Below are 23125 nucleotides of genomic sequence, written 5' to 3'. Positions count from 1 at the left end.
AGATTGTAAGGCGCCTATCAAATAGGGTCCTTGCAGTGCTCTAGCTGTCCTTACTGTACACTCCTCTTTAACTCTTGTACAGGTAATAAGTTCCAGCATCATAGCATAATGATGATCAGTGTGATCTGACTAGAGTTAAACTTTGGTTTAGGGTTAGGATTAGGGTTAGGGTAAGGTTTATGCTAAGGGTTGGGGTCCTCCTCTTCCTCTCTTCCTACCCTTCTCTACCTCTCCCCCCTCTACCTCTTCACCAGGTAACAAGTTCCAGCGTCGGACCATCACCATGGTGATCAGTGTGATCTGGCTGTACTCTGGGCTGTGGGCTGTGTTCCCTCTACTGGGATGGGGTGGCTACGGACCGGAGCCCTTCGGGGTGGCCTGTTCCGTGGACTGGGCCAGTTACCAAGACTCCCTGAACCGTTCCACCTTCATCATGTCTCTGTCTATCCTCTGCACCTTCATCCCCTGCCTCGTCATCCTCTTCTCCTATTTCGGCATAGCCTGGAAACTCCACAAGGCCTACCAGGCCATCCAAAGCAGCGACTTCCACTACGGACACATCGAGAGGAAGGTCACTCTGGTGAGTATGACCGTTTATCTGTTGACTGTTTATTAACCGTTCAATTAAAAAAAAAATATTTAAAGCTGGAATCCGCATAAAGTGAAACAGTGTCACTGTTCTCCCCAGCACCTTTGTTATTGTTTGTCGGTGAAACGGAGGAGAGCAGCGTTCGGCAGCTTTATCGTGGTGTTTTATCGTGCGTGCAATGATACCCAAGGGAGAAAACAGTGTTTGTTGTTGAAAGTAACTTCTTTGTTGTTGTAATATCACAAATGGACGTGGCAGTTTAAATACGGATTCCAGCTTTAATTAGATTAGTGAGTTTAATAATGGGTTGTTGGGATGAAGTCAATAAATCAATTATGTAAATTGTTAAATTAATGAGAAGTGTTATTATCTTTCCCTATAGCCCAGTGGGCCAAACAGCAAACCTACAAGAACAACAACAGATTGCACTGTTGAGTGAAGCTAAGGGCCTTGTTTGAATATTGTAAAATTGCCTCCCTCCTTCTGTTGCTCCTTGATGTCATTACCAATCTAATGTGATTTGAGATGGGAAGTGACACTGACTGTCAGCTTCCTTTCAGCTATACAAATGATTGCTTCTCTCTAGGACGTGTGTGTTTGTGATTAATTGAATCTGTGGATAGTTTATATTTAGGGCCATAGCTCACACAGTGCTCCACAAGCTGCCAAGACAAATACTGTGTAAATTATAGCTGCTTATAGAACAAGGACATTTAAGTTTACTATTCTTATGGACATCAATGCTAGTTGTCACATTATTCATGTACAGCCCTTTATAACATTCTTACCATTGAAAAAGCATGTGATTTAACCATTCTTATTACCATTAATGCTCATTTATGGAACACAGAGAGGGGTCACAAACGTGTTTATGGGGTGACAGGGAAGTCAGGCGCAGGAGAATAAACTCGGTAAATGGAGTATTTTAATAAAACAAAACATAACTCCAAAACCATAAATACAAATGAAACAAATTGGTTATGAGGACCTGTCACGCACCAAATACAAACAACACAAACTGAAACAAGAAACAATCTCTGACAAAGACATGATGGGAAACAGAGGGTTAAATACACAACAGGTAATGAATGGGATTTGAAACCAGGTGTGTAGGAAGACAAGACAAAACCAATGGAAAATGAAAAATGGATCAATGATGGCTAGAAGACCGGTGACGTCGACCGCCGAGCACCACCCGAACAAGGAGAGGCATCGACTTCGGCAGAAGTCGTGACGAGGAGAATGTTGAGGACGAGAAAAGGATAGATAGAGGGGAGAGCGAGAAGAGGATTAGATGAGAAGGGAGAGAGAGAGAGAGGAGAAGAGGTGAGAGGAGAGAGGGGAGAGCAGAGAAAGATTGGTTTACCAGTGTCTCTGTGTGTCCCTCTGATGAATCTGTAGTGTTTGACAGAGCATGCTGGGTCACCTCCCGGTCACCTCTCTGACACTTCACACATCTCTGTTCCCGTACAAATCTCTCACACATCTGTTGGTCCCACAGCAGCATGAAACATTCCTCTCTGTGTGTGTGTGTGTGTGTGTGTGTGTGTGTGTGTGTGTGTGTGTGTGTGTGTGTGTGTGTGTGTGTGTGTGTGTGTGTGCGTCCGCAGTGTGATGCTTAGTTATTTTAGTCATGCAATGTGGAAGGCTTTTAAATGGCAAAATTAATAATTTAAAATGTTCCTTCAAGAGCAGTTGAATACATCTTTCACATTCACTTTGTTCTTTAATTCATGCCCAGTAGTTAGGCCCAGATTAGTTTTCCGCTCTCCTACGATGCAAACAGACAGATAATGAATGACCTATTAGAGTGAGATCCATCTTCAGCTGGCGATAGCCTCACAAAACTCAGATGGAGGGTTTCATTTAGTTTATCTCTGTAATGTTGTGCATACACAGAGCAGGGTGTAGTGATACATTACCAAAGACAGATTCACACCTCTTTCTCTCTGACTCACAGCTTCACAGTCATTTTTTATTTTTTATTTCACCTTTATTTAACCAGGTAGACTAGTTGAGAACAAGTTCTCATTTACAACTGCGACCTGGCCAAGATAAAGCAAAGCATTTCGACACATACAACAACACAGAGTTACACATGGAATAAACAAACATACAGTCAATAATACAGTAGAAAAGTCTATATACAGTGTGTGCAAATGATGTAAGATAAGGGAGTAATGCAATAAATAGGCCATGGTGGCGAATTAATTACAATACACCAATTAAACACTGGAGTGATAGATATGCAGAAGATGAATGTGCAAGTAGAGATACTGGGGTGCAAAGGAACAAGATAAATATATAAATACAGTATGGGGATGAGGTAGTTGGATGGGCTATTTACAGATGGGCTATGTACAGGTGCAGTGATCTGTGAGCTGCTCTGACAGCTGGTGCTTAAAGCTAGTGAGGGAGATATGAGTCTCCAGCTTCAGTGATTTTTGCAATTCGTTCCAGTCATTGACAGCAGAGAACTGGAAGGAAAGGCGGACAAAGGAGGAATTGGCTTTGGGGGTGACCAGTGAGATATACCTGCTGCAGCGCATGCTACGGGTGGGTGCTGCTATGGTGATCAGTGAGCTGAGATAAGACCTTTACCTAGCAAAGACTTGTAGGTGACCTGGAGCCAGTGGGTTTGGTGACGAGTATGAAGCGAGGGCCAGCCAACGAGAGTGTACAGGTCCCAGTGGTGGGTAGTATATGGGGCTTTGGTGACAAAACTAATGGCACTGTGATAGACTGCATCCAATTTGTTGAGTAGAGTGTTGGAGGCTATTTTGTTAATGACATCGCGAAAGTCGAGGATCGGTAGGATGGTCAGTTTTACGAGGGTATGTTTAGCAGCATGAGTGAAGAAGGCTTTGTTGCAAAATAGGAAGCCGATTCTAGATTTAATTTTGGATTGGAGATGCTTAATGTAAGTCTGGAAGGAGATTTTACAGTCTAACCAGACACCCAATTATTTGTAGTTGTCCACATATTCAGAACCGTCCAGAGTAGTGATGCTGGACGTGCAGGGGCAGAGATCGGTTGAAGAGCATGCATTTATTTACAAGCATTCAAGAGCAGTTGGAGGCCATGGATGGAGAGTTGTATGGCATTGAAGCTCATCTGGAGGTTAGTTATCACAGTGTCCAAAGAAGGGCCAGAAGTATACAGAATTTTGTCGTCTGCGTAGAGGTGGATCAGAGAATCACCAGCAGCAAGAGCGACATCATTGATGTATACAGAGAAGAGATTCGGCCCGAGAATTGAACCCTGTGGCACCCCCATAGAGACTGCCAGAGGTCCGGACAACAGGCCCTCTGATTTGACACACTGAACTCAATCAGAGAAGTAGTTGGTGAACCAGGCAAGGCAGTCATTTGAGAAACCAAGGCTGTTGACTCTGACGATAAGAATGTGGTGATTGACAGAGTCGAAAGCCTTGGCCAGGTCAATGACTACATCTGCACAGTAATGTCTCTTATCGATGGCGGTTATGATATCATTTAGGACCTTGAGCATGCCTGAGGTGCACCAATGACCAGCTCTGAAACCAGATTGCATAGCGGAGAAGGTACGGTGGGATTCAAAATGGCCGGTAATCTGTTTGTTAACATGGCTTTTGAAGACCATAGAAAGGCAGGGTAGGGTAGATATAGGTATGTAGCCGTTTGGATCTAGAGTGTCTCCCCCTTTGAAGAGGGGGATGATCGCGGCAGCTTTCCAATCTTTGGGAATCTCAGATGATCCGAAAGAGAAGTTGAACAGGCTAGTAATAGGGGTTGCAACAATTTCGTCAGATTATTTTAGAAAGAGAGGGTCCAGGTTGTCTAGCCCGGCTGATTTGTAGAGGTCCAGACTTTGGAGCACTTTCAGAACATCAGCTATCTGGATTTGGGTGAAGGAGAAATGGGGAGGCTTGGGCGAGTTGCTGTGGGGGGTGCAGGGCAGTTGACCGGGGTAGGGGTAGCCAGGTGGAAAGCATGGCCAGCCGTAGAAAAATGCTTATTGAAATTCTCAATTATAGTGGATTTATCGGTGGTGACAGTTTCCTATCCTCAGTGCAGTGGGCAGCTGGGAGGAGGTGCTCTTATTCTCCCAGAACTTTTTTGAGTATGTGCAACAGGATGCAAATTTCTGTTTGAAAAAGCTAGCCTTAGCTTTCCTAACTGCCTGTGTATATTGTTTCCTAACTTCCCTGAAAAGTTGCATATCACGGGGGCTATTCGATGCTAATGCAGTACGCCACAGGATGTTTTTGTGCTGGTCAAGGGCAGTCAGGTCTGGAGTGAACCAAGGGCTATATCTGTTCCTGGTTCTACATTTTTTGAATTGGGCATGCTTATTTAAGATGGTGAGGAAGGCACTTTTAAATAATAACCAGGCATCCTCAACTGATGGGATGAGGTCAATATCCTTCCCGGATACCCGGGCCAGGTCGATTAGAAAGGGCTGCTCGCTGAAGTGTTTTAGGGAGCGTTTGACAGTGATGAGGGGTGGTTGTTTTACCGCAGACCCATTACGGATGAAGGCAGTGATCGCTGAGATCTTGGTTGAAAACAGCAGAGGTGTCTTTAGAGGGCAAGTGTCACGAGAATGTCTATCCTCAATGTTCTAACTGAACTATTTTATTATCTCTGTCTAAATCCTGAAGGTTGTAAATCTCCAGTTCAAAGAAACAGACAAAGTCTCAGCCTGCAATGGATCAGTACTTTATTCAGAGAGCGCTCTGTCTTCAAAATGAGAACAGTCTTTTTATTGCACACACACACACACAAATGAACTCACATCAGTAGAAGCTCCACCTCGCTTTAGGTGGGCTGTATTTTTCCACAGTTCACATGCATTGTTTATCACACTTCTGCAACATGTTTCATTATCTTCTGCAAGCCTAGCCGTTTCTAACAGTTTTTCTCCTCCCTAGGGTGGTGAGGCCTCTTTCCAGTTATTAGTTTCACCGTTATCACAAGTCGACAGTTCAGTTGTCCTTCAATGTCTCAACTATACCCGGCTCATATTGCGAAATAGTAACACAGTGGCCTAGTCTTAAAAGGTCTAGTCACACAGATTATTGGATTATGACTAACATATTTCATACAGTTATATGGTTTCAGGATGGAATATTTTAGTCATTATCAGCAAGTTGGTTAGGATGATATCTTTGAGGGTGCCCATGTTTACGGATTTGGGGTTGTACCTGGTAGGTTCATTGATAATTTGTGTTAGATTGAGGGCATCAAGCTTAGATTGTAGGACAGCTGAGTTGTTAAGCATGTCCCAGTTCAGGTCACCTAGCAGCACAAGCTCTGAAGATAGATGGGGAGCAATCAATTCACATATGGTGTCCAGGGCACAGCTGGGGGCAAAGGGTGGTCTATAGCAAGCAGCAACATTGAGAGGCTTGTTTCTGGAAAGGTGGATTTTTAAAAGTAGAAGCTCTAATTGTTTGGGTACAGACCTGGATAGTAAGACAAAACTCTGCAGGCAACTCTGCCCCCTTTGGCAGTTCTATCTTGTCGGAAAATGTTATAGTTAGGGATGGAAACTTCAGGGTTTTTGGTGGTCTTCCTAAGCCAGCATTCAGACATGGCTAGGACATCCGGGTTGGCAGAGTGTGCTAAAGTAGTGAATAAATCAAACTTAGGGAGGAGGCTTCTAATGTTAACATGCATGAAACCAAGGCTGGGGTATAGGAGTGCAGGGCCTGGATTAACCTTTCCATTACCAGATGAACAGAGGAGGAGTAGGATAAGGGTACGGCTAAAGGCTATAAGCACTGGTCGACTAGTATGTTCGGAACAGAGAGTAAAAGGAGCAGGTTTCTGGGCACGATAGAATAGATTCAAGGCATAATGTACAGACAAAGGTATGGTAGGATGTGAATACATTGGTGGTAAACCTAGGCATTGAGTGATGATGAGAGAGATATTGTCTCTAGAAACATTTAAACCAGCTGATGTCACCGCATGTGTGGGAGGTGGAACTAAAGGGTTGGCTAAGGCATATTGAGCAGGGCTAGAGGCTCTACAGTGAAATAAGACAATAATCACTAACCAGAACAGCAATGGACAAGGCATATTGACATTATGGAGAGGCATGATTTATCCACTCGCTAGCTATCCCACCTGGAAAGATATTACTTTGTTTTTGCGCTGTTTGTTTGTTTACAAAGGATGAATTATACAACTCTGGTTAGATATCAAAACAGTACCAGTTTTGCTGACATTTTGGAAAATTATATTTATCCGGGCAAAACCCTATTTCACGCTGGTTCCACTACTTAGGGTCTTTCAGACATGGGGCTCAAGCAGAGCTCATGACTGACTGTGACAAAGCGTACAAGTCTAGATCACGAGAAACGCTTTAGTCCCTGTCAAATTTGGCTGCCTCAGGTTAAGAAGTTTGACATGGCTGTAAACATAGTCTATGCTATGTTTTTGACAGGCAAACGCCTCCCCTCTCCTTTTCTCTCCTCCCCCTCTCCCTTATCTCCTCCCCCTCTCCTCTTCACCCTAGATGGCGGTGTTGATCAGCTCTGGGTTCATCGTAGCCTGGTCTCCCTACGTGGTGCTCAGCTTTTGGAGTATGTTCCACACCAAGGGGAAGGACAGCCTGGCCCCCGTGGTCTCCTTGCTGCCCTGCCTGTTCGCTAAAGGTTCCACGGCCTACAACCCTTTCATCTACTACATCTTCAGACGCTCCTTTAGACGCCAGCTCCAGGTCCTGATCTGCTGCTCTGCCCAACCAGACTCACCTTCGTGTAGGGAGACAGGAGAGGGCAGGCAGAGTGTAAGGTCTGACCTACTACAGAGCTTTCCGGATGATAAGAATAGAGCTCCCTTGGTGGGGAAGTTGGGAACTGCGGAGCTGGAAAGAGTCTGAGAAAGAGCTGACAAGCTCCTGTTAAAAAAGTATTGGAACACGACCTGTTTGAACATTGGTCCGTACCCATCAAAGGGTTAAGACTGTGTGTGTGAGTGTGCGTTAAAGGGTCAGAAATGGATGGGGTGCGAGTTAATCAACTGCGTTTCTTCACTGTCATTCTAGCACACACTACTAGGTCATAGCCTCGTCCTCGCCACGTGACCAACAAAGTAACACTTTACTTGAAGTCAACAGACAAAATGTATTATGATGCAGTCATAAGACACATCACATATTATAATCATTGTAATAAGGTATTATAAGGGCTCATACATGTTTATAAAAAAGTTGTAAAGCATTGTGTTTTTTGGCTTGAAGTTAAAGGAATATCATGTAGAATGAAGCCCCTTAAAGGAAACTGGGTGAATTGCAACATTTGCACTGCTACAACACTAACAATTCCACTTACGATGTAGAATTTTAGCAACCAGGAAATAGCAAGTAAATTTCTTAGAGCAAGTCAAGTTATGAGTCTCTTTTACTTTCAGTTTTGCACACCATTTCAGCCATTGTTCATTGTGCTTGTGAGGAGTTAACCATGCCTCTGAGTGATTCTGATGGAAGAGAGGGAGGGTCCTGCCTTCCAATTTGACAACAAGAGACAGACCAGCTTTTGTTGTCAAATAGGAGGACTGCACCATCATCATGTAACTTTGTGTGGGCCCCAATTGATTCATTTTTGAACAAATATTGTGAAACATTACACTATTACCACAGATATATTAAGGACATTTTCTGAAATGAAAATGCAAAAATATGACATAATGCCCCTTTAAGTGTTATTGTAAAGTTCACTTTATTGTTGAATGTTGTTGTGAGGTACTGTAGCATTGAACTTAAACTTCACAATGGTCACTATGGCCATTCACAATGGTCGCTATGAGCATTTACAATGGTCTCTGTGGCCATAGTTCTGGTCCCTTTCTTCCTGTTTTGAGAGACTTGTTGGATATTGTAGCATTGGCAGGCTACGAGACAGCCTTCTTGACTATCCTCCCCATGTCTAGAGTGTTCTGTGAGTTTGTCCCCAATAGAAGCCTCAGGAACCATCAAGTTAAAAGAGGAGAGCTAATCTGACATTGCACCCTATTCCCTACATAGTCCACTACTTTTAGATAGAGACCTATGTAGCTAATATTATTCTGATGTGGCAGTGGTTGTGAACCATGTTAGGAATAGGGAATAGTGTGCCATTTTGGAGGCGGCTGGAAACTTCAGGAAGCGTTTTTCACATCTGACCTTGTTTGTGTGACCTCTAATGATTGTAACAGAGCTACTCTGAGAAAATCAAACAGCTTTAGAAAAGCATATTTTTTTCTCTGTCTTTGTTGCTCCTAAACACTTCTACTTCACAATAACAGCACTTACACTTGACTGGGTTAGCTCTAGCAGGGCAGAAAGCTGACTTGTTGGAAAGGTGGCATCCTATGAAGGTGCCACGTTGAAAGTCACTGAGCTCTTCATTAAGGCTATTCTACTGCCAATGTTTGTCTATTTTTCAAGAAAACCTTGAAAAAAAATTGAAAATCTTGAAAAATATGATCTTCTTTTCCTCTGCATGCCCTGAAACTCAACTCCTCTGACAATAGAATGTTTTTTGTTGAATGTTGTAACGGAGACCCTGACATTTTGACATTAATAGATCCTGTTTCTTCATCTAAATTCATCTTTGTTTGCATTAATATTGTGTGCAAAATTCTAAATATTGCATTGAGTTATTAAAACCCCCTAGAGTCAATATCCACACCTTTGCTGAAATTGAATTAGCATAATAAAAAAATCCCCATCAAAATGCATCAGTTTAAGCCAGATGTCGCACTTCTTTTTTATTTTATTACCCCTTTTTCATGGTATCCAATTGGTAGTTACAGTCTTGTCGCTACAACTCCCGTATGGGAGAGGCGAAGGTTGAGAGCCATGCGTCCTCCGAAACACAACCCAACCAAGCCGCACTGCTTCTTGACACAATGCCCACTTAACCCAGAAGCCAGTCACAACAATGTGTTGGAAGAAACACCTGCCGACCGTGTCAGTGTGCATGCGCCCGGCCCGCCACAGGAGTCACTAGAGCGTGATGGGACAAGGATATCCCTGCCGGCCAAACTGGACCAACTGTGCACCGCTCCATTGGTCTCCGAGTCGCAGCCGGCTGTGACAGTGCCTGGACTCGAACCAGGATCTCTAGTGGCACAGCTAGCACTGCGATGCAGTGCCTTAGACCACTGCGCCACTCGGGAGGCCCCTCAGATGTCACACTTCTGCATCTGCGGTGAAAGGTGACAGAGCTAGACCGGTGTTGGTCAGACCATGAGACATCCTGAAAATCAGTCTTCTCGCGAAAACGTCTGCAGTTTCCCAATGGCTTTGCCCAAAAAACTGACCCCTCTATGGAAAGACGAGACCCTCACGAACATGATGGGGATCTCCATCTTGGGACTTGTCTGAAGTCGGTACAGCCAATCTACCAACTTCTGTCTGTAGCCTCCAAACAGTTTAGGCGGCACACTAATAGGACACCCACAGGCCTCACAAGACTCGTCTGAAAGTCACCCGGTAACAGCTAAAAACATCTATGGAAGTATATATGGAGACTGTTTAGTGCCAAAAATAAGGGGTTAAATACACAAACAAAATGTTTCCTGATCTTTCTTATAGATGATCTCTCTTTCTTACATGTGTATTCATGAATGAACTTATTGGATAAGGAATTCTGCCTACAGCTCCACTGCTCAGATGTCAGAAAAGATTGATATTTGATATCAAAAGCAGAGGAGCAAACAGTTTACTGCTTTCAACGTTTCAACTGCTTGGTCTTCATATGTTTAGCTGGTTTGTTTTCTGCACTCTGTTTCAGATTGCTTCTCTGACTGCCCATTCTCATAGTGTTTCTTCAATATTAGCGGAGGCTGGTGGGAGGAGCTATATGAGGACAGGCTCATTGTCATAGCTAAAATATAGTAAATGGAACAGAGTCAAACATGGTTGCAGTACATTTGATGTGTTTGATACCGTTCCATTAATTCCATTCCAGCCATTACTAGGCCATCCTCCTATAGCGCCTCCATCCAGCCTCCACTGCTCTATATTACAGATACTGTAGACCTATCTAGAAATAACCCTTAGCTCTTAATCCCCTAGGTCAGGGGTCTCCATCCGTTTCTAGTATGAAACCAGCTCTCATATGTGGGCTGCGAGCTACAGGTAGCTGTTGTTAGACCTGTTGGAGACCCCTGCCCTAGGTACTTCAAGCTATTGTGTAGGAATAACCAAATATGCTAGCAAATCCACACTCTGAAAGGCAAATTGCCATAATGGTTCATTCCAATCTGATAAAAATCAAGCTACAGAAGTCCTTAAAGGCTAGATGTTGTTTCTGGATGGGGTTTGAGTGTGGCTAAGTGGGGATGGACAGAGAGAAAGAGAGAGCTGTTGAGCTTTATGTTATCGAGAGCCGAGACATGAGCAAGTCGATGGCAATCAGCGGATATGTAATCAGTCTCCACAGCACTCAACTCTTATTCCAATAAACTGGTTCAAAGCTCCAGCAGACAATTCAAAAAATAAGAGACAATACAAAAGCTTGAACATAAAGGCAAAAGGATATCTGACCAAATACATACAGTAACATAGCCAGCAACGGCCCACTTTGTATTGTCTAACATGTCTGATCTGTCCTGCTTGAGGTAATCTCTCTATCAGTTAGAATCTCTAACTGGAGAAGTGAGAATCAGGTAAATCTCCAACCCATTGTTACATAATAAGTGATTTACGTATGGGGGTCAAAGCTGCTCTTAGGACTTCCAAGTCAGAATTTGTTCCCGGTGTCAATGTATTCAATTTAGTCATTACCATTTGTCTGAGGGCGAGTTCTGGGGTTAAAGGGTCTGGCATGTTTCTCATTTTCACACAGAACAAGGAAGAGAGAAAGTAAAAATGATTGTGAGAGAAATGACCTAATATGCCAAATGACTATCCTATTGCCAGGTTGTTATTGTTAAAGAGAATGTGTTCTCAACTTCTCTATAATCTACCTGGATAAATAAAAAGGTCATACGGTAGTGTATCTTCGCGATACTACGCGCAAAGTAATTTTGAAGTTAGCCAGCAGTAAAAACCCAAATTGATAAGTAATCAAGATAAGTTTTGTTAAAGTTAATGATCTTATTGATCAGATTCAATATCTCATCTGAACCATGGAAAACCTTAAGCTGTTACAGCAAACGTATCACATTATTTTTATTGACAACATAAATTCAGTGAGTTTAGATAACATGGACTTTAGATAAAAGTTATTACGAATATTTCCACAATCTCCTTGTTCTACCATAATATCCTGTGCAGATTTCACACTATTATATTTTCAGTTTTCACAAACATCTGTCTATATTTACTTTATTTCTTTACCTTTATTTAACTCGGCAAGTCAGTTAAGAACAAATTCTTAATTTCAATGACGGCCTAGGAACAGTGGGTTAACTGCCTTGTTCAGCGGCAGAATGACAGATTTTTACCTTGTCAGCTCGGGGATTCGATTTCGGTTACAAGTCCAACGCTCTAACCACTAGGCTACCAGCCGCCCCATATCAGTGTTTCACAATCTATCCTTAGGGGAGTGCTCAGAAAGAACACGTTTTCAAACCCAGCACTTACTGTACACAACCAATCACCAAGTCCTTGATTAGATGAACAGGGGTGTCCTCCAGAAATGGATTGAGAAACGCTGATGAAGACAGACTAAGAGATCTGTAGACTAAACTGTATATTATTGGTTGTGGTTTAGGACAAAATTTACACAGTCATTATGAATATATTCATGTCACAATCTCATTGCGCTATTCTATCAACCTGTGCAGGGATCACAAGCCGATGTTTGCACCTTCTTCCCATCGCTGTGTACACACGTACACACACACACACACACACACACACTCTATTATTGAGTTATATTGTTCATCAGCAATCTGTCTACATGGCCTGGCGGATCTTGTCCAGGCTCTTCTCAATGTTGTCTATCACCTCTACTGAAGCCTGAGGGATTCTCGTCCCGGGGCCGAAGATACAGCACACACCACTCTGGTACAGGAACTCATAGTCCTGTAGAGAAACATACAGCATGGAGTTATATACTGTAAAAAGATACAGCACACACCTCTCTGGTACAGGAACTCATAGTCCTGCAACATAGTGTTACAGACACACATTCTCAGACCAAAATGGAATGAGGATGAAGTGCATTTCATTTTTTAACAGACCATGCAGAGACAGTAAAACTTTACTAGAACCATTATCTCCCTTAATACCAGCGTATAACCAACGTGTGAGTCAGCAGATGATCTTCATAGGAAGAAGGGGAAGACCATTCTACTCAGTGAATAAAAAATAAAAAAAACTAAATATATTCACTGATTAAAAACACACTGTTTTGAAATGAAGGTAAACAGTAGCCCCAACAGGGTAGCACCATTGCTTAGCCAGAGGACAGCTAAACTAAAATATACAAAAGTATGTGGACACCCCTTCAAATGAGTGGATTCAGCTTATTTTAGCCACACCCGTTGCTAATTGGTGTATAAAATCGAGCACACAGCCATGCAAACTCCATAGACAAACATTAGCAGGAGAATGGTGTCGTGTCTTTGACTGTTATTTTTTAATGTGATTGACTGCTATTTTATCAAATAATTACATACCACGTTAAATTATTACGCGATTAAATTACTCATGTAACAATTAATTAAGTAGTAATCTGGGGCACCACGGAAAAAAGTAAGAGTTACTATCTTCCGACTAAACTCTAAAGATATAAATATCTCTTACATCAGTCACAGTCAAGTCATTAATTCTTATTTGCCTTCTATCAGTCTCATTCTGAATGTCGCAAAATCCTTGGATGTCTGCACGGACCCTAGCATAAATTATGAATCAGCGATATACAAAGTGGCTTAATTATTTATTTACTAACTAACTAAATAATCACACAGGATTACATAAACACACAAACAGAATAGTTTACACATTGATTACTACATAATGCAATGAAAAGTCCCTAGTGGACTAAACCCGATATGACAGCTTGGCAGATAAAGAGCGGGAATACTTTGCACATGAACGGCCGCTAATTCAAAATAATTGCATTGTACATATTTACGTGTGTACAGTTGAAGTCGGAAGTTTACATATACCTTAGCCAAATACATTTCAACTCAGTTTTTCACAATTCCAGACATTTAATACTGGTAAAAAAAATCCCTGTCTTAGGATCACCACTTTATTTTAAAAATGTGAAATGTCAGAACAATAGTAGAGAATGATTTATTTCAGGTTTTATTTCTTTCATCACATTCCCAGTGGGTCAGAAGTTTACATACACTCAATTAGTATTTGGTAGCATTGTCTTTAAATTGTTTAACTTGGGTCAAACGTTTCGGGGAGCCTTCCACAAACTTCCCACAATGAATTGGGTGAATTTTGGCCCATTCCTTGCTCGCACACGCCTTTTCAGTTCTGCCCACAAATTTTCTATAGGATTGAGGTCAGGGCTTTGTGATGGCCACTCCAATACCTCAACTTTGTTGTCCTTAAGCCATTTTGCCACAACTTTGGAAGTATGCTTGGGGTCATTGTCCGTTTGGAAGACCCATTTGTGACCAAGCTTTAACTTCCTGACTAATGTCTTGAGATGTTGCTTCAATATATCCACAGACTTTTCCTTCCTCATGATGCCATCTATTTTGTGAAGTGCACTAGTCCTTCCTGCAGCAAAGCACCCCCACAACATGATGCTGCCACCCCCGTGCTTCACTGTTGGGATGGTGTGCTTGCAAGCCTCCCCCTTTTTCCTCCAAACATAATGATGGTCATTATGGCCAAACAGTTCTATTTTTGTTTCATCAGACCAGAGGACATTTCTCCACAAAGTACAATCTTTGTCCCCATGTGCAGTTGCCACCCATAGTCTGGCTTTTTTATGGCGGTTTTGGAGCAGTGGCTTTTTCCTTGCTGAGCGGCCTTTCAGGTTATGTCGATATAGGACTTGTTTTACTGTGGCTATAGATACTTTTGTACCGGTTTCCTCCAGCATCTTCACAAGGTCCTTTGCTGTTGTTCTTAGATTGTTTTGCACTTTTTGCACCAAAGTACATTCATCTCTAGGAGACAGAACGCGTCTCCTTCCTGAGCGGTATGATGGCTGCGTGGTCCCATGGTGTTTATACTTGCGTACGACTGTTCGTATAGATGAACGTGGTATCTTCAGGCATTTGGAAATTGCTCCCAAGGATGAACTAGACTTGTGGTGGTATAGAATTGAGGTCTTGGCTGATTTCTTTAGATTTTCCCATGATGTCAAGCAAAGAGGCACTAGGTTTGAAGGTAGGCCTTGAAATACATCCTAAGGTATACCTCCAATTGAATGATAATGATGTCAATTAGCCTATCAGAAGCTACTAAAGTCATGACATAATTTTCTGGAATTTTCCAAGCTTTTAAAGGCACAGTCAACTTAGTGTATGTAAACTTCTGACCCACTGGAATTGTGATACAGTGAATTATAAGTGAAATAATCTGTCTGTAAACAATTGTTGGAAAAATGACTTGTGTCATGCACAAAGTAGATGTCCTAACCGACTTGCCAAAACTATAGTTTGTTAACAAGAAATTTGTTTTAATGACTCCAACCTAAGAGTATATAAACTCCGACTTCAACTGTATGTCTTTGCGGTCTCTCCGTTGAAAACACTTGATCCGTCTGGGGAGTAATTCGAAAGAAAGTCTCTGGTTTGTCCACCAGAGATCAAAGTCTTTCGTAGTTGTAGCTCTGTTATTATGGATATGTCAGACGTACCAACAGCTGTTTGATAGGAAATTGTTCTTTAGAGTGGATCTTTCAGATCCATTTCTCGGATGAGGGTAATAGACTAAAGTACTTAAACAGCTGCAGACTGAATGTTCCTGTGTCGTTTTCATCTTCTTCACTCGAGAAAGTTTCAGTGTCTAGCCATCCAGTACCTTTCAGCTTACGCTGTTGGTCTCGCTGGTCTCAGAGTGGTAACCATTTCAGTGTGGGGAAGCCTTCTCTGGTCTTTAGTTTTGTAGATTTCTTAACCATTTTTGGCGTCCGGTTCAAACCGCGTGCTTGGTCTCTAGAGGTTTAATAGAAACGCGTTCTCTGGAGTATTGAATCACGTGTTGCCAGTCCGACGGACGAATCTGGGTTTGGGGATACCAGGAGAACACTACCTGCCCAAATGCATAGTACCATATGTAAAGTTTGGAGGAGGAGGAATAATTGTCTTGGGATGGTTTTCATGGTTCGGGCTAGACCCCTTAGATCCAGTGAAGGGAAATCTAAACGCTACAGCATACAATGACATTCTAGACGATTCTGTGTTTCCAACTTTGTGGAAACCGTTTGGGGAAGGCCCTTTCCTGTTTCAGCATGACAATGCCCCCATGAACAAAACGAGGTCCATACAGAAATGGTTTGTCAAGATCGGTGTGGAAGAACTTGACTGGCCTGCACAGAGCCCTGACCTCAAACCCATCGAACACCTTTGGGATGAATTGAAACGCCAACTGTGAGCCAGGCCTTATGGCCCAACATCAGTGCCTGACCTCACTCTTGAATGGAAGCAAGCTCTTGTGCCTGAATGGAAGCAAGTCTCTGCAGCAATGTTCCAACATCTAGTAGAAATCCTTCCCAGGAGAGTGGATGCTGTTATACCTTTCACTTACTTAGCCAACGCAGCTAATTTAGCCTACTCAACAACCTGACTCAAACAGAGAGGAATGGTATTTATGTTAGCCAACTGGCTAAGGCTATCCAACACCTCATCTGTCCCAAGTCAAGGTAAGCTTTCGGTTTTATGAATGTATTGCCTGCTAAACTGGTTGCTGTACACTGTACTGCGTGATTGTACACAAGGTTTGGATTGTGGGTTTACTAACGTGTTAATTTTAGTTTGTTGACAATGTTAATATGGTGACAACAATGTAGGCTGTGTAGCGGTTAGGTGTTATGGTATGAAGGTTTGGCTTGGAGAGGTTTTTGCGTCTGGTAACAGACACCTGTTGTGTTGTGCACTGAAGTCCACAAGCAAAGGGAAAATGTAAGAGGAGGAGAGCACGTAGATGATAGAAGGAATTATACAACAAGTAAAGTGATGATGCTTTATGTGGCTGCTATGAAAGTGAACTGTGTGTGCAGGTGATCAGGGATGTATTCAGTCCACCGATTCTGTTACTAAACTGAAGAAAATGGAATGAAACAAGGAGGGACCTACCTGAATTTGTCCAATAAAAACTCTTGTTTTAGTTGCAAAGCAGTTTGCAACTGTTTGGACTAATGATTACACCCCAGGTGAGATAGATGCAGGCAAGAGTGTGCAAGGTGATATTGAAAGTGTCACTGTCTTTCACTTTGATTACCACAATTTGTCTCTAGACCTGTGCACCTATATTACAAATGCTAATTTCTAGGCTAGGTTGTAGCAACCTCATTATGGGTATAAGGCAAATTTGAGTATCATGTACACCTATCAAAACACCATCCCTAATCTCTAATGGCACTAACCACCACTGGTGTGAATGCACCCTGAGAAACCTGAATATTTTGATATCTATATAGCAGAGCTATTATACTGTAGCATAGTGTCGAAGCTGAAGAAAAGCTCTTTATGAATAAAATATTCACTATGAATACCACTATCTATACATAAAGGACAAGGCGACGCAGTCGCGTCACGTCTAGGAATGTTAGCGGCAGTTCTCATGGTATTGTATTCGTTATGATACAATCTTGTGTGTTCAACATGGGCCTCTGACCCTGGCTGTTTTTTGTTTGTTGTTGTTGGCTCTATAATCGGCTAATGTCCATTTGTGTGAACACAGAAACATGGTTTCATAAATGAGACGTCTCTCTGAATACATAAACTAAATGGTTTCATCTCTCTCACAGGACACCAGTAGCTATTACTAGGTGTGTGTGTGTGTGTGTGTGTGTGTGTGTGTGTGAGCATCCAGGCATCAAGTGGCAGAGCTATGGATTTTGATGTCAATTCCTATTTGCACTGCTTTGACTTTTCCAATTCACACCCACTCCGAGCAGCACCTCCATCCCACAATACACTATAATGGCATCCATTGGTCCCCTGCAGAAGGCAACTGATTTGTTAAAACTACCAAGACACAAGCACGCACATTTGTGTGTATATTAAGACGGTAATCAGAAATAGTCATCAGGCAGCCTGATTGTGTTTACCTCAACTAACTCAATGTTTTCTCACTCTTCAGGCCTAGTAGTAATTAAAACATCTCATATGTTCCATGTGTGCACCACTCTCTGTGTGTGTTTTGGTCACCCTTTTGAACAACAAACAATAAATCTGGTTAGCCGACCTATGGGAGGCAGGACGGAGCTGGCCCTGGATCCCGCTAAGTTTGCCGTCTCCTGGGCACATGTACATACAACACAGTCCTCATACACAGATTTCTCACATAAATGCACAACTTTAAATCAGGTTACAGACCAGGTAACTAGGCCTTGGACCCCTAGACTTAGCGAGAATACATATTAGCAGGCTAGTTAATCGGTTTTGTAACACTAGCCTTCGTGTTCTAATATTGTCGATGGTTCACCACTGTGAGACCGCAGGTCGTGGACAAACGTGCTCCTATCTGGGGGGTTGCAGGGATGATCTCGTCTGTCTTTAGTCTCTTTGTTACTCTCCACAAGATGGCTGTACACCGTCCTGGGACTCTAAGAACAGAGTGATCTGTCGTGTTTAACCGAGCAGGCTATGGGTTATTCTACTGTTTGGTCAAGCAGAGAGACTAAACTGGTCTTCTTTATTTTCCTATTTGATGAGAGAAACTGCTGGCAGCTCGTGTTGGTGTCATTTACACTATTATTGTTTAGTATTCTGCAGAGAGAAAGGAGAAAGATGGTGGGAGAGGTGGATCGTTGTATATTCTGTATATGTATATTTCTTGCCGTTTTTAAAAATTGTTTTAATTATGAGAGCTTGAGTGAGTAACGTTGGAGAGGGAGATCATTATTTGGTATCAGAAAGAGAAAGACTGACAGACTCAGGACATTCTCGGGGTTCATCTCCCTACAAGTCAAAGGTTACAGTGTACATGAGGTTGGATGACACCTCCACAGATGACCAGGATGTCAGGGTGGTTGAGGTTGAGTTAGGGGTCACAGGTTACCTGAGGTGGGATGACCCCTCCACAGATGACCAAGATGTCAGGGCGGTTGAGGTTACGAAGCTCCTTGATAAGCTCTGGGACCAGGGTCTTGTGTCCTGCGGCCAGCGTGCTGACCCCAACACAGTGGACGTCTGCATCTACCGCCTGCTGGGCCACCTCCAGGGGGGTCTATAGAGGAGGAAACAAAAGTAGTATGAAAAAACAGTAGTCATCATCACGTTAGTAGTCGAACCACAGCCTATGATGTGGGAAGTCTATATAGTGGTCCTCTTATACTGTACGTCTCAATAAGATCTGATTTATTACTTCTAAATCATGTGTTGTATTTTAAGGCTGAGACTGCCCCAAGGCACGTTCAACAAGCAATATATTAGCGAACGCGTGTGGCGAACTGTGTTTGTTTCAAACACAAACATTCCATTATGTTAGTTTTAGCTACTCTTGCTGATAACACGATGTAATGACCACGTAAAATGTTGGTTTTACCTGTGGCTTTTTGACTTTTTAGATCCTGGTCCCGATTTCATGGAGTGGCTACAGATTTTAGTGGGTGAAGAGTCGAGGGTTATGTGGAGGAGGTCGTCCCTCGCTACAACGACTTCGCCCTTCGGTGTCATTTTCGGTTGAACCCCAAAAACGTTTTGGTAATTTGGATGTCTACACAGCCCGTGTTTTGGTCAAAGTAGCCTAAATAAAGTGTCACTAAAATCCCCAATGATGTAGTGTGAGGTTCTGTTTTATACACTATAGCACGTTACCATATCATATGCGATGGAATATTATTTGCTGTTGGCTTGTGTGGGTGTATGTGTTATGCAACATAGCTGACTTGAGACATTGTTAACAGTTTCAGGGCCATGGGCCTTTCTCGTGATGGAAAAATACAGAATAACATAAAAACTGACACATACAGAGCGTAGTATAGGGAACAAACAGTCTTTTGTTAGATAACAGGAGCCATCTCGTGATGGAAAAATACAGAATAACATAAAAACGGACACATACAGAGCATAGTATAGGGAACAAACGGTATTTTGTTAGATAACAGGAGCCATCTCGTGATGGAAAAATACAGAATAACATAAAAACGGACACATACAGAGCGTAGTATAGGGAACAAACGGTCTTTTGTTAGATAACAGGAGCCAGGTGCGTGATAACTGTATCGAGCATGGGCGCATAGATATTCTACACAACTACAACGACTGACCGCTGAAGCGCCCGGGGGCTGGGACCAGCCTGTGCGCCAACAATCAATGATAGGCTGGGTGAGTTTAAACCACACCCAGTCTCTACTCTGTGACAGGCCGGCTCAGAAGCAGGAACTACTTCTGTCAGAGTATATTATAATATTTTTGTCAGGAATAAGTCAGTTCTCGGTTTGCCCTGCGAAGTGTGACAGAGAGCCCGTATATACAAAAATTGCATTTACCACTTATTGCTTAGCTAATAAAAAGTACATAGTATACAATCGGTGACTCAATGTCATATTTATCCTGATACCAGATCCGATTGACGCAACCCTTAACAGTAGCTAGTCATCTATCTACCATATAAAGAAGCACGAACGCACACCCAGCCGCCAAGTTAGTTGACCAACCAGACAGCTAGGTGGGTGGGGTGTACAGTCAACCAGCCAGACATAAGTCCTTTATAATCAACCAAATGCTATTTATGTAGGGTAAAGTATATTATTTATGGCCCCTTTAGAACAAATAATTCAAATGTAAAAATAAAATGTAGCCTACATTGAGAATAGTAAGCCTATAATGAACAATACACAATAGTATCGTTGCTAATTGCCTCTGGCTTACAGTAGTGAAGGACAAAACATTAAGTTGACAAAATCCAACCCACATTCCCATCAGGGGCCAGTCCGAACACCGGGTCGCCTACATATACCAGAAAGGTCAACCCAGGTTCCAGCTGCAAGCTGTGTGCGACAGCAAAGTTTGTTTCATGCATGTCTACGCGGGCTATGCTGGTTCTGTGCATGGATGCACGCGTGTACAGAACCAGCAACCCTAAGGCTCACCTCGATGCCTAACCTTTGCCAGAGCAGTACCACCTCATGGGGGTAGTCTGCCTATCCTATAAGCCTGGATCTTATTGTCCCATTCAGGGACACTAGTCACCTATTGGACAAGCACAAAAGATTTAACCAGATCCACAGACGTCCTTTGGGCTGTTAAAGTGCCAATGGAGGAGACTCCAACCTCTGGAATGCTGCTGCTGGAGAAGAGCTAGAAGCCATCGCCAGTGCCCTGTGTCCTCCACAACATGGTCCTCATCCATGAAGGCATCACAGAGGACTTGGATGAGGACCATGTTGTGTCACATAACATCGAGCGAGTCCCTGATCCTGCAGACAATAGAGTGGCTCCACGTAACCAGGCTGTCCAGAAGAGGGACAACATAATGCGCCTGCTCTAAAAAAAAAAAAAAAAATGTAATACTTATTGTTGCACAATGGAGAAAATTGTTCTGGGTGTCCATTTTTTAAGAAATAGCATTTTCAATGATTGAGATGCATGACATAGAATGTAATAGAATAACTTTATTTTTCCAGAAGGAACTTAACAAGGGACTAACAAGGAAAAGCAAAATATATATTTGTTTATTAGATTGCATACATAAATAACACAAAACAGTCCAAAAATCTATTCCATTGACTATAACATTGAGAACCATTAAAAAAAACTGTTTTGATTTACTTAAATAATAATAACTGCTTATTCCAAAACTAATTTACTTCAATTACAATCACTGTTCATTCAAAAACGGATTTACTTCAATCAGAATGAGCATTTCATACATTTTTGCATCCATGGCTGCGGTAAACCTTGTAGGTTCTCGTGGCTGTGTGTGGGTGTCAGTGTGAGGAGGGGGAAGGGTTGGATGTGTGCAGCTTTTTTGTGGATATTGAATATTGAGGTCTACAGGTGTATGTGGGTGTGTGTGGGTGGAGGTGTTGTGGGTTATGTCAGTGTGGTAGTGAATGTTGTGGTCTGTTGGTGTTTGTGGGTGTCTGTGGGTGGAGGTTTTGTGGTGTGGGCTATGTGAGTGTGGTAGTGAATGTTGTGGTCTGTTGGTGTTTGTGGGTGTCTGTGGGTGGAGGTTTTGTGGTGTAGGCTATGTGAGTGTGGTAGTGAATGTTGTGGTCTGTTGGTGTTTGTGGGTGTCTGTGGGTGGAGGTTTTGTGGTGTGGGCTATGTGAGTTTGGTAGTGAATGTTGTGGTCTGTTGGTGTTTGTGGGTGTGTGTGAGTGGAGGTGTTGTGGTGTGGGCTATGTGAGCGTGGTAGTGAATGTTGTGGTCTGTTGGTGTTTGTGGGTGTGTGTGGGTGGAGGTGTTGTGGTGTGGGCTATGTGAGCGTGGTAGTGAATGTTGTGGTCTGTTGGTGTTTGTGGGTGTGTGTGAGTGGAGGTGTTGTGGTGTGGGCTATGTGAGTGTGGTAGTGAATGTTGTGGTCTGTTGGTGTTTGTGGGTGGAGGTGTTGGGATGTGTGTCAGTGAATGAAGAAACAATGCGGACAGGAGTTACTGCTGATTGAGAGGATCAACCATGTTGCTGCTCTAAGGTTGTCAGTAAATAGCTGGCTACAAACTAGCTAGCTAAGTAGAATTAGCCTTGGGAGTAGCCTACTGTTTGCTCCCAATGCCAGCTTTCGGGCAGAGTCTGTGTGCTCGGTGACACACACCCCATCATGGAGAATCATCCCTTATCCATACAAGGAGGAAGTAGCCTATGCTAAGCTAGCTATACAGGCTATGCATCGATATACAGTGAGGGAGTAGCCTATGCTAAGCTAGCTATACAGGCTATGCATCGATATACAGTGAGGGAGTAGCCATGTTTTCTTATCATGAGCAGGAGCTTATCACTGTGATTCTGGTGATTAGTTTAGTGCAGCATCAATATTGATAGTAGCCATCACTGTGTCGCGCAGCTCACGAGACCACGGCAAGGCACTCTATCAGTGATAGCTGACATTTTATGGGTCATCCCAGTCACATTAGTTCATGTGACTTGCGTCGGCAGTCACACTTTAAATATTGTACAAATTATTTCGGGCAATATTATTCTTTGGAACCCTATTCCCTTACACAGTTTAAGCTAGAAATGCATTCTCTTAATTTGAGACGGGTCTGGATTAGTGCACTAGTATCGACACTTTTACTGCTTTTCTGCTCTGAGCAAAATCAGAGTATCTGCTAGCTCATTAGTGCATACTGTAGCATGAGTCAGACTAGTATACATTTGACGGTATCATTTCAGTCAACGTAGTTACATTTACTTCATGCTTATCTGCAGCAGTAGGTTCTAGGTCAAGCCATTTCTAATCATGTGTCATACATTTGACATAGGTAGTAGTCCGTGTATCTTCGTGTTCCAGTAGTATTATTATTCTAGT

The 23125-nt window shown here is 42.7% G+C and overlaps 2 protein-coding genes across 11 annotated transcripts in view; one reads left to right on the top strand and one right to left on the bottom strand.

The window, feature by feature from the left end:
- opn8a (opsin 8, group member a) overlaps positions 1 to 7605 on the top strand; it is a 29425-nt gene extending 21820 nt beyond the window's left edge. Inside the window, exons 3-4 of the mRNA XM_021612533.3 lie at positions 255 to 580; positions 7094 to 7605. Coding sequence (XP_021468208.1) covers positions 255 to 580; positions 7094 to 7459 — 692 coding nt within the window. The 3' untranslated portion in view covers positions 7460 to 7605. The remainder of the gene's footprint in view (positions 1 to 254; positions 581 to 7093) is intronic.
- Positions 7606 to 11712: 4107 nt separating this feature from the next.
- The window catches only part of mmut (methylmalonyl CoA mutase), a 34724-nt gene continuing 23311 nt past the window's right edge, over positions 11713 to 23125 (bottom strand). For 5 of the 10 annotated variants that reach the window (XM_021612530.3, XM_021612532.3, XM_090243384.1 and 2 more), the window contains 2 exons: positions 18713 to 18880; positions 11713 to 12595 (listed from right to left, as the gene is read on the bottom strand). In XM_021612530.3, the coding sequence (XP_021468205.1) occupies positions 12467 to 12595; positions 18713 to 18880 (297 nt within the window). In that variant the 3' untranslated portion in view covers positions 11713 to 12466. Of the gene's footprint in view, positions 12676 to 18712; positions 18881 to 23125 lie in introns of all 10 variants that reach the window. The other 5 variants (XM_090243380.1, XM_090243382.1, XM_090243381.1 and 2 more) reach the window with 1 other exon arrangement.

Source organism: Oncorhynchus mykiss, chromosome 8, assembly GCF_057628025.1.
Source record: "Oncorhynchus mykiss isolate SJ-2025 chromosome 8, ASM5762802v1, whole genome shotgun sequence".
NCBI lineage: Eukaryota > Metazoa > Chordata > Actinopteri > Salmoniformes > Salmonidae > Oncorhynchus > Oncorhynchus mykiss.
The sequence above is the reverse complement of the archived record's forward strand: the minus strand, read 5'-3'. Positions and strand labels throughout refer to the sequence as shown.